The sequence below is a fragment of the Topomyia yanbarensis genome, chromosome 3 (assembly GCF_030247195.1).
Source record: "Topomyia yanbarensis strain Yona2022 chromosome 3, ASM3024719v1, whole genome shotgun sequence".
NCBI lineage: Eukaryota > Metazoa > Arthropoda > Insecta > Diptera > Culicidae > Topomyia > Topomyia yanbarensis.
The window spans coordinates 421,495,274-421,509,986 of record NC_080672.1 but is presented as its reverse complement, the minus strand read 5'-3'; the positions used below and the strand labels follow the sequence as shown (position 1 = coordinate 421,509,986).

At 41.1% G+C, this 14,713-nt stretch overlaps 2 protein-coding genes and 1 pseudogene across 2 annotated transcripts; 1 reads left to right on the top strand and 2 right to left on the bottom strand.

The window, feature by feature from the left end:
• Window positions 1–887: 887 nt before the first annotated feature.
• LOC131689884 (U2 snRNP-associated SURP motif-containing protein) lies at window positions 888–5,241 on the bottom strand. Its single transcript, XM_058975238.1, has 11 exons — window positions 5,116–5,241; window positions 4,901–5,017; window positions 4,656–4,749; window positions 4,237–4,589; window positions 3,411–4,180; window positions 3,105–3,347; window positions 2,852–3,038; window positions 2,345–2,787; window positions 1,968–2,282; window positions 1,254–1,898; window positions 888–1,185 (listed from the first exon to the last, which is right to left on the bottom strand). The coding sequence occupies exons 1-11, from the start codon at window positions 5,119–5,121 to the stop codon at window positions 1,098–1,100; spliced, it is 3,261 nt and encodes a 1,086-aa protein (XP_058831221.1). The 5' UTR covers window positions 5,122–5,241; the 3' UTR covers window positions 888–1,097.
• Window positions 5,242–7,034: 1,793 nt separating this feature from the next.
• Window positions 7,035–7,911, top strand: LOC131688391 (general transcription factor IIH subunit 4-like; annotated as a pseudogene).
• Window positions 7,912–8,421: 510 nt separating this feature from the next.
• On the bottom strand, window positions 8,422–9,691 carry LOC131688390 (uncharacterized). Its single transcript, XM_058972599.1, has 3 exons — window positions 9,590–9,691; window positions 9,486–9,518; window positions 8,422–9,314 (listed from the first exon to the last, which is right to left on the bottom strand). The coding sequence occupies exons 1-3, from the start codon at window positions 9,689–9,691 to the stop codon at window positions 8,877–8,879; spliced, it is 573 nt and encodes a 190-aa protein (XP_058828582.1). The 3' UTR covers window positions 8,422–8,876.
• Between the last annotated feature and the right edge of the window lie 5,022 nt (window positions 9,692–14,713).

The window sequence follows — 14,713 nt, the reverse complement described above, 5'->3', positions numbered from 1 at the left end:
ATTAAGTGGATTAAAATATTAAACAAGAATACGACAAATGTGAGATTCGTTCGAAAGCGATTCGAACGATTAGTACGAATAAGGATGATTACCTTAATCACCGGTTATGTCTACGTGCTCTGCCTGTCATGGGCCAGTGATTTCCCTCCATTCATTCTTCTGAGAAGTTGGAGGTTTAACGTGTTGTATACATTTCACACCATTAAACTATTTTAATATAAAATGTATGACATAGTTTCATTCCTCCGATATAGAGATGCTCTTCAAAGAGAAACAAACTGAAATAATATATTTATATTAATATTGTTGTTCTTCATTATTGGCCATTCACTATGGTTCAACGGATATGAAACGAGGATATGGTTAATCCAGCTTTTGTGATATATGTATTCACTGCAAATGTTACCAATTACTTGTTATAGTTGATCAACTCGGATCACGAATTATAAAATAGAGATGCACCGAATAGTATTATTCGGCTTTCAGCCGAATACCGAATATTTAATGTTTAAATATTCGGCGTACCGTATATTCGCCTTAAATCAAAATCGGCTGATATTCGGCCCGAATATTCGGTGCATCTCTATTATAAAATGTATGCATGGACTATTCTTGTTTGCTGGCTTGTTTGCCAGCGTTTGCCATCGGCTCAAGCACCTTTGCGCGTCTGGCATTCACTGACTCACATTCGAAATGTTCCTCGACCAATCTGGCACAAAGCGTTCATTTCCCTCACTGGGCATAAAGGCAGGAAACTATACAAACCCTATCATGAGACTAAACTGGTAGTCAAATGCGAACATCGTCAGATGGCGCAGTTTTACTACAAAACGGAATTTCGAAGAAATTCGGCGATATGTTAAACCCCGCAATTCATCTAAAAACAATATTTTATACTTAGGTCACGATTGTGTCGCTTGGTACCACATCTGAGGGGCACATACGCCGTACATTACGCCGTAATTTGCTTCTTTTTTGTTTTGCTTTTGAGAATACCCCTAGAAGGTATCGAAGCGATACCAATTTTTATTGAAACAGCAAGACAAACACGCTCACTTTGTCGGATGGGAAGGGGATGGCAAAAGTTCCGATGACCTCTAGTATTTATGTTTCTTGTGCTTTTCCGATCGTGAGCTGGTTGCATACCGGTAGCTTTCTCGGCTTGATCTCGACGGTGTAGGTGATCTGCGTTGAGAAGAAAAAAATATAACTAACACTTGCAACACTCTTATTACCAGTGATCAATTACATACCGGTACCTTCTACTTTCAGTTTCATCGTATTTTGAACTAACGACTTCGTACTTGCTGCCACTGCTAGCATACAATCGATCCCGTTCCCGGTCTCTATCGCGAGTCTCTCGTTCCCTTTCACGCTCCCGCAGCTCACTGTCTCTTTCCTTTTCTCGCTCACGTTCCTTGTCACGATCACGTTCCTTTTCTCTGTCTCGGTCTCGCTCACGGTCCCGTTCTCTTTCCCGTTCGTGTTTACTCGAACTCTCGTATTTTTCGTACTTCTCGTACTTGCTACTGGAACGTTCCTCGTACAACCGCGAATCATACTTGGAAGATTCATATTTATCGTACTTTGTTGCAGATCCTTCATATTTGTCATACTTGCTGGCACTGCGGGCAGGTGATTCAAGCAGTTCGTACTTGCTGCGGGTACTCGGCGAAATGGAACGTTCGGTGTGATGTCTTCTTGTGGGGGATCGTGAAGCACTGCGTGATACGGCACGATGACGGGAGGCTTTGCTGCTTCGCACTGGCGATGAAGATTCCCGTTTGCTACGACTACCCGTGTAACCTGGCGAACGTGACCTTCGAGAGGATTTTGCAGCAGCTTCACGAACGTATTCCGATGATGGCGAGCGGCGGCTTTTCTTATGCTTACGAGAACTGATAAAAGAAATTAGGTAAACACTGGCCGGCCATCAGGTCAAAGGTGGGTTAGCATGAAATACTTACACTTCAGAGCTTGGGCTTCTTTTGGATGCTTTTTTCGAGTAAGCCTTTCTCTCCTCATACTCGTCGCTGTCGTCTGTGTCTTCCACACTTTTCGATTCTTGTTGCTGAAGTTGTAGTTCCAGCTGCTGCTGTTGTTGCTGTTGACGTAGTTCTTTCTCTGCTTTCTTGATCAGTTTACGGCGATAATGAGCGATCTCTTCGGCCAACGTCAAGCCTACCCGCACCTGACGTGCGCCTGATTCGAACTCGTCCGTATACTGGACAATTTTAACTTCGATCTCACGGAGGCGCAATCGACGGGCTTCGTCTTGGTCGCTATTAAATGAAGACAGAATAAATAAGCGATTGAGGGCATTTTAAATTTACGATTCACTCACCTTTTACTGTTTCCTTGTTCTTCGTCTGTGTTGTCGCCATCGCGCAAAGATATCTGTGGAGGTGCAGGTGCAACCGGATCCAACGTTTCCCACTTGCTAGTCGTAATCGCTTGAGCTTCAATCTGGGAAGCATCGACCGTTTCCCACTTGGATGGAATAAACGATCCACCGGTTTTGCCTTTGCCAGTACCATTTTCAAATTCTAAATCCGTTCCCAAGACAGCTCCATCCAATGGTACCCCGTCGATGTCTTCGTCCATGGGCATTCCATCGATGTCTTCCTCGTCACTGTAGATATCATGTTTTAGCACCGGTGTTCGTGTTTCCGTTTCCGTCATTCCTTTGAGCATAGCACTCTTCAGTAAAGCTGCCCCATCTAGCGGTACCCCGTCCAAATCTTCGTCTTCATTCTCATCGTCGAGTTCCTCTTCCTGCTTCTCAACCTGTGAATAAAAGTAACACTGTTGTAGGACAACTTTTTACCAGGCCTTTTAGAATAATCATTACAATTTGGATCCCCAAGAAAGTGTGCTGCAGCTTGGTGAGGAATTCTTTTGGATAAACAGCCCATTCTTCCCATGCTTTAAAAACATTCATCACACGAGATTTGAATCCTTCCGCTTTAAGGCGACTTTCCTGCTGCTTATGATAGTTATGAAGATTGGTGAAAATCTCCAAAAGATTTTTCTCCAGTCTATAACAAAAAGTAGAATATATTTAACATATTTCAACAACAAAACAAGCCGTGAAAAGAACTTACGCCTTTCTGAAGAAGCTCGCATTTTGCACCTTTACACTACAATTGTGAAGAATGTCCGATATCAAATAGATCCGAGCAATTTTTTTCTTCACCAGCGTCCCATTGCTGGCTAAGGATTCCGAGATGCACTCGCAAATTTCCTCCGCTGCATCGGCATGCTCGATGCAGAAAATCATTGCATCCCCAATCTTCTGCCGCTCTGGGGTCAGATGACGAATCAAATCTTCCAGGCGGTCACGTTGACTGTAAAAGTAACGGAAGCTCAAAATAACTTGAAAATAAGTAAAGGAAAAAAAAAACACTTACGCCACAGACAGATTTCCCTTGTTCCCATCCATTCCATCCTCGTCGACCAACAGTTCCTCCGGCATTCCCTGAGTGTAGAAATTAATCGGTGGCGGTTTCCAAATTGAACCACCCTTGAACATGCGGAATTCCTGCGTCCTCCATTCCAACGTAGTATCCCCCTGTAGCAGCGAAAACAACTTCCAGCGGTAGTAGATGTGTGCTGGACTTTCGTTTTCGAAAAGGAACTTGTACATTGGATTGTCCATTTCGCGGGTCATTATGAGCGCTTCGAACATCGGGCCCTCGCGGATGACGAACTCCACCATACGATGAATTAGCATCAGCAGGGCCCGTTCGGTTGGAATGACCACCTTCACCGTCGCCTTGTACAACACACTGTCCATCTGTTCCTTCAACTCCGGATCATTCATATACATCTTGGAGGTCATCAACGGTATGTTATCCAAATCCGTCGGATGTGGTTGCGCGTTGAATGGAAGTCCCGAAGACGGAGGAGGCAACGTGTAGGCTACCAACACCGGTGGAATGTAGATGGGATGAGTCATAATAGGAACAGATTTCCCCCAGCCGAGTTTCATCTCGTAGTTCATCACATCCTTTCCGTTCAGTGACCTAAGCGCTCGTTCAGCGTCCTTACGACTCATATAAGCAACAAACCCGCAATTCCTGCATCGAGCTCGTTCCTCCTCTGATCGGGGCCACATGATTTTGATGCTCGCCAATGGACCGTACTTACCAAACAGTTCCATCAACGCTTGTTCCGATATCTACAAGAAAAATAAACGATCACTCCCCTGATCGGGCCATTTCAGTGCTTCCCTACCTTTGGATTCAAATTACCCAGATACAAGTTAGTCGTGTTCGGATCCCCATTATCAAACGAACCAGAATCTTTTTCAGTGTGGTTCGGCTCTTGATCAGCCGACGACGGCAGCATCGACTTTGCCATATGTTTATATTTATGCCGCTCCTCACGTTCTTCCTGAATCTGACGAAGCTCCTCCTTGAAAAGTTCCAAATTACTTTTCTTTTTATCCTGGGTCTTTTTCTTCGTCAACAACAAATCCTTTTTGTTCTCACTGGCCAACATTTTAACGTAGTCGTTTGGTTTCTCCGTCTCCGTGTCCATCTTGGACGATGGTTTATACAATTTTCCTTTGTCTCGCACATCTTCCTCTGAAAACATGAACAAGTGTGAGACACTTCGGATGTGGAATAAAGTACGAAACATTTGGAACCTACTTCTTGAACCGGCATCGTACGTTCCTGCTTTCACCCACACCTTGGAAATCTTGGAGGGAGCTTCTTGGAAGGTTTCAACAAACTCTTTGAACGCCTTAAATTGTCAAGTACGATTAGAGAGCATTCTTTTCTTTGATTTTAGAGTTTGAAGGGTAATTTTTTGACATGTTTCTCAGAGATTTGAAATAAAGCTAAGAGATGGAGGGACAACTAAAAGTGGAGTAATCAAGAGTTCTTTCACGTACGTGTGCGGCTGCAGCTTCATCTTCTCGTTTTTTCTGCTCTTCAAGTTCCTTCCGGCTGAGTTGCCGCTTCCCCATCGTACCGACGGTAAAAGCTTGCAGCTTTTGTTCGGCAATTTTCTGTAAAAACCGAGATAAAAACATGTCGAGTGAAAATTCATGCTAACATCCGCAGCACGGCTTTAAGTTAAAATCTTTTAGTTTAATTCGTATTATACCTTCATTGTCGCAAAATTTTGCACTGTTTCAGCTGGTTAATTAGCACAGTTTGACCCAGAAATTACAAAATAACTGAAACCGAACACAGTCCATCTAATTAATATTGGCAATTTTTTCGATATGGCGGCCGCAAATTTGCTTGCCTTCAAAACGTCAGAGTTTGATCGAAAACGAAACATCACATTTTTGGGTAACGACCGTATTGGTAACCAGAGCTTCAGAGGGGAAGGATAGATACTGCACTCAAAATATTCCACACGTCAATGCTACGTGAAACATAACGTAAGTTCAAGAAAATGCTTTTTCACTTCAGTTTAGCTGACAAAGATAATAATCAACGGATTAACGAGGAGTATGAGATGAAACACATGCGCACTCAATGTACTGGATACTAAGGTGTGGCAATGCTGTATTGCTCTCTCGCTCAATCTCTGTAACTTTATTACGTAATAAAGTTAAACTCCATATATTTTCCATATATCTGCTATCCACGTGCTTTACAGAGATCGAGCGAGAGAGCAACAGCATTGCCACACCTTAGTATCAACCTCATTGATGCGCACTTTACTTTTATTGTAGTTACCCTATCTCTTTCCAAGATCGAAAAAATTAAGTAAAATATTTGGAGTGGCAGTGACAGCTCTAGTGACTATTGAGCATTGCATAATATTCTTCGATTGAAATTTGATGTGATACCGACCATATTTGAGTTCGGCTCCGGGAATCTGGTTGTAAATCAAACCGTGGCACACTACACGAAAAGAAGTTTTCATAACGAATGTATTTGGCAAACCACATACATTTTTGTAATTATTTATAAATCATATTTGCCATTGAAATGAATTTCATAATGCATACCATAAGAAAATCATAACATCAAACTTATACATTTCATATCAAGTGAGCATATTCGATATTAGGGTTACAAATATCATTTATTGTACTGTTGTATGTAATCCATAAGAATCATAATATTTAAATCATAAAATCGGTTTATACGTTTCATTATTATTATTATTATTATTAATATATTTGCGTACCAAAATTTACAATTTTCTATAAATTAAAGACCAATCAAATGCTGTAAAAAAGAAAAACTATAATTGGCGCTTTGGTTAGTTGGAATCTAAACCATAGACCTTGAGTTCCTGATGGCACAGAAGCAGTACAAATTTATTTTAATGGTAGATTGCTCACTTCCGTATTTTATTCTGGAGTTGAAGATGGTGGCATGTTTTTTGGAAAAATTTCTTGGACGATCGATCCATCGATAATCAAGGATTTGCGGGAGGCTACCGGCGATTATGGTGATTTTTACTTCCAACATCTGAAAACCTTGAAACACCAAAATTGTCATTATCAGTACAAATTCTTGCAATTTTATTACCATGCCAGTTCTGCCTGGAGCGCGTAAGACGAGCGAACATATTGTCGACGTTCCAGATCGGATCGAGAATTCCTACAAAAGTGTCTTTATTAATGGTTAGGTTTAAGTTTTGCCACATCGATTTCGATCTCCATAGGTAAACACAATACAGCTTTGTTAGTGATTTTAAATATACTGAAGTTCAACATAGTTACCTAACAATATTTCTGCGGGAAGCTGTAACGTGCACGATAACGCCAACGACACGACTAAACACTTGCATTCCGAAACTGTATCGCAAATCTGACTACCCCTCAGTAACTCAGGTGACTGGTACTGTCAAATATGATATTTGGATGGAAAATATATGAAACATGCAACACTGAATAATCTGTTGTTATTTTTTCCAAATAACCTTCCGTTGCAACCCCTGGTTACGCTGTTATTTATTTACAAAATCATAATCAGTTAAAAAAAATTCGGATAAATATTTTGTGTAGTGTATAGAGTAATAACTATAGTAAGTAATTATTCATCTTTTGATTGGGCTTCCAATTCTTGTTGCTGGATACTCAAGCACAGGTTTGGCATTTTATGCTACAATATTTGGATACGTGCGAAGCTAGTGGATTAGACCTCGCCGAATGTCTGTCGATGTTTTTTTAACTGGACTTTTCAACTCTTGGCCGAGATTACAGTTCCGATGGATTGAGCCACTCGACTATACTACTCGATTGGAATACTTCGAAGAGCGCCATTCCGTCCACCCGGAAGATGATATTTCGACTCAAGACAAAGGATAGATTGGGGTTGAAACAAACTACAGAGCTTATGCGTATACAGATTCTAACCTTCAGGTGGCTTTAATGGATCACAGAGCTACTACATCGTTTCCCAAATCTCGTGGATGGCGTGTTAACCCGTGAGGCAGTCCTTCCGGGGTGGTATAACAGCAGATGAGCATGAGCAGATAATCAGCTATCCGGAACAGCATGCGCATCTCACGGTAAGTAAAAAGTTTCGTGCAATTTAAATTTGTTATGACCTCTTAACATTAAAGATGCTGAACACGAAACATACCGCCAATACCAAGTCAGCCCTACCACCGACGGTTGTCGATCAGATCAAATGATGGGAAAACGAACGCAATCGATTCACCTACACTGAGGGAGTGGTGTACAATCAGTTTCTTTGGCCGGGCGATTTCAACACACTGCGCGATTACGCCCAGTCGATTGGGGTGATGACCTGGCAGAACGAACGCACCCGCACCATGGTCGTCACCAAGAACGGCCACAACGATGTCAAATGGTTCTAAGAGCGATACTCAAAGGGTGGAACCCAACCCCAGGGTGCCGGAACTAGCAACCAGGGGTTGGGATTTTTTTTTCTAACAGGGAAAAGCTATGTCGCATTTGGTTTGCTTTAATAAAATTGTAGAACTAGGGGAGATCTAATACATATGTTTTGATTAACTGTATTATCTCATCTCTTAGATACGAAGTTATCCTTCGAATGACAGTTGGAAGCTTTTTAGGTTTTTAAATCAGGCTATTTTCTTAACTCCTAAAGAAATTAGGTTTGAAGCGTGATGCAACTAACGTATGTATTTGTGATTGGTTCTCTCACTATTAAGAATCAAGAAAAATAGTTTGAACACGTTATTTTCTATTGCTAATTCAAAGGCAACCATCAGTAAGCGGAAGTTTAAAAGCTATAATGGGCGATCGGGCAGATTCAGCAAAGAGCGTTTCCATCGGGAGCTTTCAAAAAGTAGCAAATCTATAGAAAAGCATTCTAAAGAAGTTGCCGCCCTGCAGCTAGCATTCCGCGGACTGGACATTGCCAAAGCAAATTGACACACCGGTTTCTAACACCGATTTTAACGCGCATAGCGCGTCCGTATAGCACAAAAGAACATGGATTTTTAGTAGCTGTATATTGCATTATTGAATGTAACAATCTGTATTTCCGTTCCAAGTGAAACATTCTCTAGTTTTTGTATCATTATTCCAACCTATCGTTAAAAGCAGTGAACACTAGAAATGCTCGGATACGACATCCCCGTGCAGTTTCTGAATGAGCAGAAAGCTATTTTTACCAAAATTGCATACATCTTGAGAAATATATCTGTTCGTTATACGGGCAGCAATTTGCGTACAGGTTGTTTAGATTAAACCGTTTTGCAATGATGTAATTTTAATTTGTAATTCGTGATTTGCACGGATGAACTGAAGGTTGTGTTGCAAGGCTCATATCGATGCAAACGGTCAACGACGATGCGATCTGAAGCCTGATCTGGTTGTCGAATGGGGTGGATCCAGGAGTGGGTCTTGGAACGTCGTGGCGATTTAATATAATCACGAGTAATCGAACTTTCGCGAGTTGTCTTCCTCAGTGTGTTGGATTGGGTACGGCGGTCGCGGGCATGTTCATGGCTTCGGCTGTAACTCTTGGAACGAATTCGGAGCTTACGAGAGCGCGAACGCGAACTGCGGCTCCGAGATCTCTTGCTTCCTTTAGTATAATCTCGGACATAATGACCTCGCTCTCCACACTCGTAGCGTCTGTCGTCCGGGTGGAAGTTGCCATGACCTCATTTGCCATGCGGTGGTTCGCCACCACAGCGAAAACAATGACCGCCCTTCCAGTAGACAGTTCGACACGAGCACAACGGCCACAGACTGTTTTTCCATCAACACCACGCGCCGAATCCTCTGCATCACAGGCATCTTCAAATTCTACAAATGCAAACCCGGATGGATTGCAAGCAACCCACACGTTTCGAATCTCAATCTTCTTCTTGCTGGCGTTCTTGCCTAGCTCTCCAACCTAAAAATAAACAAAGCGTTGTGAGCATGTGATTCATTTTTCTTGACTGATAATTGGAGCTATCACTTCACGTTTTAGACACTTTTCAGGCCAAAAGGCTTCGAAAGAAGCAAATTTTGCCGAAATCAAAAAAAAGTTCGCTTTCGACTCTTGCGGGAAACGAAACAGTACGTTTTCTTTCCTAGCTGTTGCGGACTTTGGTTGCTAGGGTATGCAAATAAACATTGAGAAAAAACGAGGCAGTGTTGCGCGAGAAATTTATATTTCATCGTTACCGAGGGGTCGCTCAATGTATTGGTAATTGGTGGGATATTTCTTGGACACTTTTTTTTCGGAATTTTCCATGAAGTTTGAGGTCGTGTCGTTGATAACGCCATGTTGATTAGATTATTTTAACCAAAACGTATTCAAAAGTATTAGTAATAGACTTAACTTATATTGTTCATCGGGGAATGTAATAGAACATATATTTTTTTTTTTTCATACGTTTATTTGACACGGCATTTGCAATAGCTTTTTACGCCAGTTTCTTTTTTTACATAGCACGTTACAAAAATCCTTAAGACTAATTTTAACTATACTAGTACTTTGTCTAAAACTAACACTGAAATCACTTTATTGTTTGCTTTTTTCCTTACATTGTTGTATTTCATACTGATCTAGTATTTTCGGGTGTATTTATTTACTTTTTTTTTCTGTTATTGTCTAAATTTAAAAACTAAATATTCTAGGTTCCTTTAATTGGTGAATGATTAGCCTTGGATGAGAGTATGAGGAGATGAATTTAATTAAATTTTGACAGACGCTGTTTTTAGAAAATGATAGATAAGTTCCATGTATAGAGGATCGCGATACGCCAGGATGTCTCTAACAGGAACATGGATTGGTCTTCCTCGGACTTGTAAAGAATCTACTAATTGTGATCTGGCTTCACGATATTCAGTGCAGGACCAAACAACATGCTCAATGTCATGGTAACCTTCTCCACAAGCACAATGATTACCCTCAGCGAGCCCAATACGACGGAGATGCGCATCTAAAGTATAATGATTGGACATGAGCCTAGACATCACACGGATGAAGTCCCGACTTACATCCAATCCTTTGAACCATGCCTTCGTTGATACTTTAGGGGTAATTGAGTGTAGCCATCGTCCCATATCTCCATTGTCCCAAGATGTTTGCCAACTAGCAAGTGTCCTCTGTCGAGAAGCGCTATAAAATTCATTGTAAGCGATGGGTCTTTCATATATTTCACCATCTAGTGCACCAATCTTGGCTAAATTATCAGCTTTCTCATTGCCCGCAATAGAGCAATGGGCGGGGAGCCACACTAGGGTAAATTTATAACATTTTCTTGTCAGGTTACTCAGAGATTCTCGTATCTTCCCCAAAAAGAATGGATCGTGATTATCAATCCTCTTTGAGCGTAGAGCTGCAATTGTGCTGAGACTATCAGTGAGGATAAAGTAATGGTTCGGGGGTAAAGTATTAATTATTTGCAAACTATAGTGAACTGCTGCTAGTTCCGCTATATAAACAGAGGCGGGTTCTGCAAGTTTGAGAGAAATTGAAAAATTATTGTTGAAAATACCGAAGCCAGTGGCCTCACTGATTCGTGACCCATCAGTGTAAAACATTTTAAGGCAGTCTATGTGTTGATATTTACTTGTGAATATTTTAGGGATCTCCCGCGAGCGTAGATGATCCGGAATTCCACGAATCTCTGCTTGCATGGACGTGTCGAAGAATAAAGTGGATTCAGGAATATCTAGTATATTGACGTATGTGGGAACATACCTAGCAGGCGTTATTTCTTGTGACATGTGATTGAAATACACTGTCATGAATCTGGTTTGGGGTTGAAGCTCGACAAGTCTTTCAAAATTTTCAATTACCAGTGGGTTCATAACCTCACATCGAATAAGTAAACGAGAAGAAAGATCCCAGAATCGGTCTTTTAAAGGAAGAACTCCCGCTAGTACTTCAAGACTCATCGTATGGGTCGACTGCATGCAACCTAAGGCAATTCGTAAACAGCGATACTGTATCCGTTCCAGTTTAATAATGTGAGTGTTCGCAGCTGAACGGAAACAGATGCACCCATATTCCATTACTGAAAGTATTGTTGTTTGATACAATCTTATCATGTCACTTGGATGAGAACCCCACCATGATCCAGTTATTGTTCGCAGAAAATTTATCCTTTGTTGGCATTTCGTTATTAGATACCTAATGTGGCCTCCCCATGTGCCTTTAGAATCGAACCAAATTCCAAGGTATTTAAAAGTCAGGACTTGGGCTATCGTTCTACCAACCAACTGAAGCTGAAGCTGAGCTGGATCACGCTTCCTTGAAAAAACAACCAACTCTGTTTTCTCCGTAGAGAAATCGATGCCTAACTTCAAAGCCCAACTTGATAAATTATCCAAACTATCTTGCAGTGGTTGTTGTAAATTTAAGGCTTTTGGTCCTGTAACAGAAACCACGCCATCATCTGCAAGTTGTCTTAGAGTGCATGGGCTGACAATACAATTATCAATATCATTCACGTAAAAATTGTAGAGAAGGGGGCTTAAACAAGAACCTTGTGGGAGGCCCATGTAACTTATTCTGAATGTTGCCAAATCGCCATATGAAAAATGCATGTGCTTTTCTGACAATAAGTTGTATAAATAATTATTTAATATTGGTGAAAGACCACATTGATGTAGTTTCTCTGAGAGAACATCAATGGAAACAGAGTCGAATGCTCCTTTTATGTCTAAGAACACAGACGCCATTTGTTCTTTTTTTGCATAAGCTAGTTGGATTTCTGACGAAAGTAGCGCCAGACAATCATTCGTTCCCTTTCCCCTCCGAAAACCAAACTGGGTATCTGATAGCAAGCCGTTCGCCTCAACCCAATTATCGAGACGTCGTAGGATAATTTTTTCCAACAATTTCCTGATGCAGGATAACATTGCAATCGGTCGATACGAGTTATGATCGGAGGCTGGTTTTCCCGGTTTTGGAATAGCGATAACTCTCACTTGTCTCCAGTCGTGCGGGACAATGTTCTGCTCAAGAAGCTTATTGAATAAATTCAACAAGCGTCTTTTTGCTAGGTCAGGCAGATTCTTCACCAAGTTGAATTTAATTCTGTCTAGTCCCGGAGCATTATTGTTGCATGAGAGGAGTGCAATTGAGAATTCCATCATTGTCAAAGGCGAATCTATGAAATCGTTACTTGTGGGAGCATCGCGAGTGATTTTCTGCGCAGGAGCAGAATCGGGACAAATTTTCTTGGCAAAATTAAATATCCAACGATTCGAAAAATCTTCGCTTTCATTAGTCACGTTTCGATTCCTCATTCTTCTGGCTGTGTTCCAAAGAGTACTCATTGATGTTTCTCTTGACAAGCCATTAACGAAGTGTCTCCAATAACTAGATTTTTTGGCACGACGTATACTGTCAAATTTGTTTTGCAAAATGAAATAATTTTCAAAGTTCTCACGTATACCCCCTTTCTGTTTCATAATTTCTTTGTAGGCAACTTGTTTAGCTTCATATGCATCAGAGCACTCTTTGTCCCACCAAGGATTAGGGGGCCGTCTATTTATTGTCATTCCAGGATTGCATTTCGTTTGGGCTTGTTCTGCTGCTTCAATAATTAAACCCGCTAGGAATTCATATTCTTCGGTAGGGGGTAGCTCTTCTGTCGAAGCAAGAGAAGTGGAAATTAATGTTTCGTATGTTTTCCAATCAATATTTCGTGTTAAGTCATAAGGAACATTGATTGAATTCGTAAGGCCTAATTCACTGTTAATTGAAACAACGATTGGCAAATGATCGCTACCGTGAAGATCAGGTACAACCTTCCACGTGCAGTCTAACCGAAGTGATGTCGAGCACAGAGATAGATCTAATGCACTTGGACGTGCAGGAGGTCTGGGGATGCGTGTTGTTTCGCCAGTATTTAAAACTGTCATATTAAATTCGTCACAAACATTGTAAATCAAAGAGGATCGATTATCATTGTAGAGGGAACCCCACAATACTCCGTGCGAGTTGAAGTCTCCCAGTATCAGACGCGGAGCAGCCATGGATTCCACTACCTCAAAAATTTGACGTTGTCCAATTTGAACTTTGGGAGGTATATATATAGAAGCGATAGACATGTCTTTGCCTTTAATGTTCGTTTGGACAGCTACAGCCTCAATGCCCGCAAACAAGGGGATGTTAATTCTATAGAAAGAATAGCACTTTTTAATTCCTAGAAGCACTCCTCCATACGGGGTGTCTCGGTCTAGGCGAATAATGTTGAAATCATTTAAGTTGAAATTAATGTTTGAGGTAAGCCATGTTTCACATAGAGCAAAAGCATCGCATTTTAAATTATGCAGTAAAATTTTTAAGGAATCAATTTTAGGTATGATACTTCTGCAATTCCACTGTAAAACAGTGATGGAATCTTTCATTGGAGGAGGTGAATTACCCATTGAAAGATACAATCGCTGCAAGGATGGGCCATTGAGCAATCAGCTGCTCTAAAAATGTTCTAATTGTTGGGAGGAAAGCTGAAAGTATACTCTTTAGTGGTTCAGAAATATTGAATGCTTTAAAAATCCAATCAACAATTTCAGAAAATTTCAATAATCCTACCCCCGGCTGAGGCTCAGAGGAAGTCGAAATTTTATTATTTCCAGTAATGGTGTTCTGTTTGGATTGTACGTTCCCAAAACCGGGCGGAATTGATTTCGGTTTTGAATCGGAATTTTTCGGTTTTGGGCGCAGTTTATCTATTGGTGGAGAAATTTTAAGGCCCTTGCTTGGCAGCTTGGGAAAAGAAGACTGTTTTCTTTTTCTGGAATTTCCGGGTAAAACAAATGATGTACCTTCGCACGCTCCGTCAGAGTCAGACTGTTCCGAAAATAGAGATGTGTAAGTGTTTTCTAAGAAGATGGGTTTAGTGGTAGCATTTTTCAACATTTCTGCATAGGAGCGCTTAGACCTCTCCTTCAAGGATCGTTTAATTTTATCCTCACGCAATTTATAAATGGGGCATGCAGGGACCTCATGTGAGTTTTCTCCGCACATTAAACATTTTTCTGAATTTTCATTACATGTATCCTCTTGATGAGAACCCCCACATTTGCCACACCGTGCCTTATTGGAACAGTAAGTGGCTGTGTGGCCAAGCTGTTTGCAATTAAGGCAATTCATTACACGAGGGATAAAAAGGCGAACAGGGAGACGAATCTTATCGATAATGACATAGTTGGGCAGCGCAGACCCAGCGAAAGTCACTCGAAATGAGTCAGACAGTCGATAAACTTTTTTATCTCCTTCGTGTGATACTGAATGCAATTGCTTGCATTCAAGTATTTTTACGTCTTTAAGTATGGTGTCTTTGAAAC

What these genes read in the sequence shown, in the direction of transcription:
- LOC131689884 (XM_058975238.1), bottom strand. An exon ending in AAGGGAAATCTGTCTGTGGC is followed by an intron (nt 3,348 to 3,410) that starts GTAAGTGTTTTT and finishes TTACTTTTACAG; the next exon opens with TCAACGTGACCGCCTGGAAG. An exon ending in GAACAAGGAAACAGTAAAAG is followed by an intron (nt 2,283 to 2,344) that starts GTGAGTGAATCG and finishes TTCATTTAATAG; the next exon opens with CGACCAAGACGAAGCCCGTC.
- LOC131688390 (XM_058972599.1), bottom strand. Translation starts at nt 9,691, where the DNA reads ATGGCGTTATCAACGACACGACCTCAAACTTCATGGAAAATTCCGAAA. An exon ending in ATACATTGAGCGACCCCTCG is followed by an intron (nt 9,519 to 9,589) that starts GTAACGATGAAA and finishes TGCATACCCTAG; the next exon opens with CAACCAAAGTCCGCAACAGC. An exon ending in CAACAGCTAGGAAAGAAAAC is followed by an intron (nt 9,315 to 9,485) that starts GTACTGTTTCGT and finishes GTTTATTTTTAG; the next exon opens with GTTGGAGAGCTAGGCAAGAA.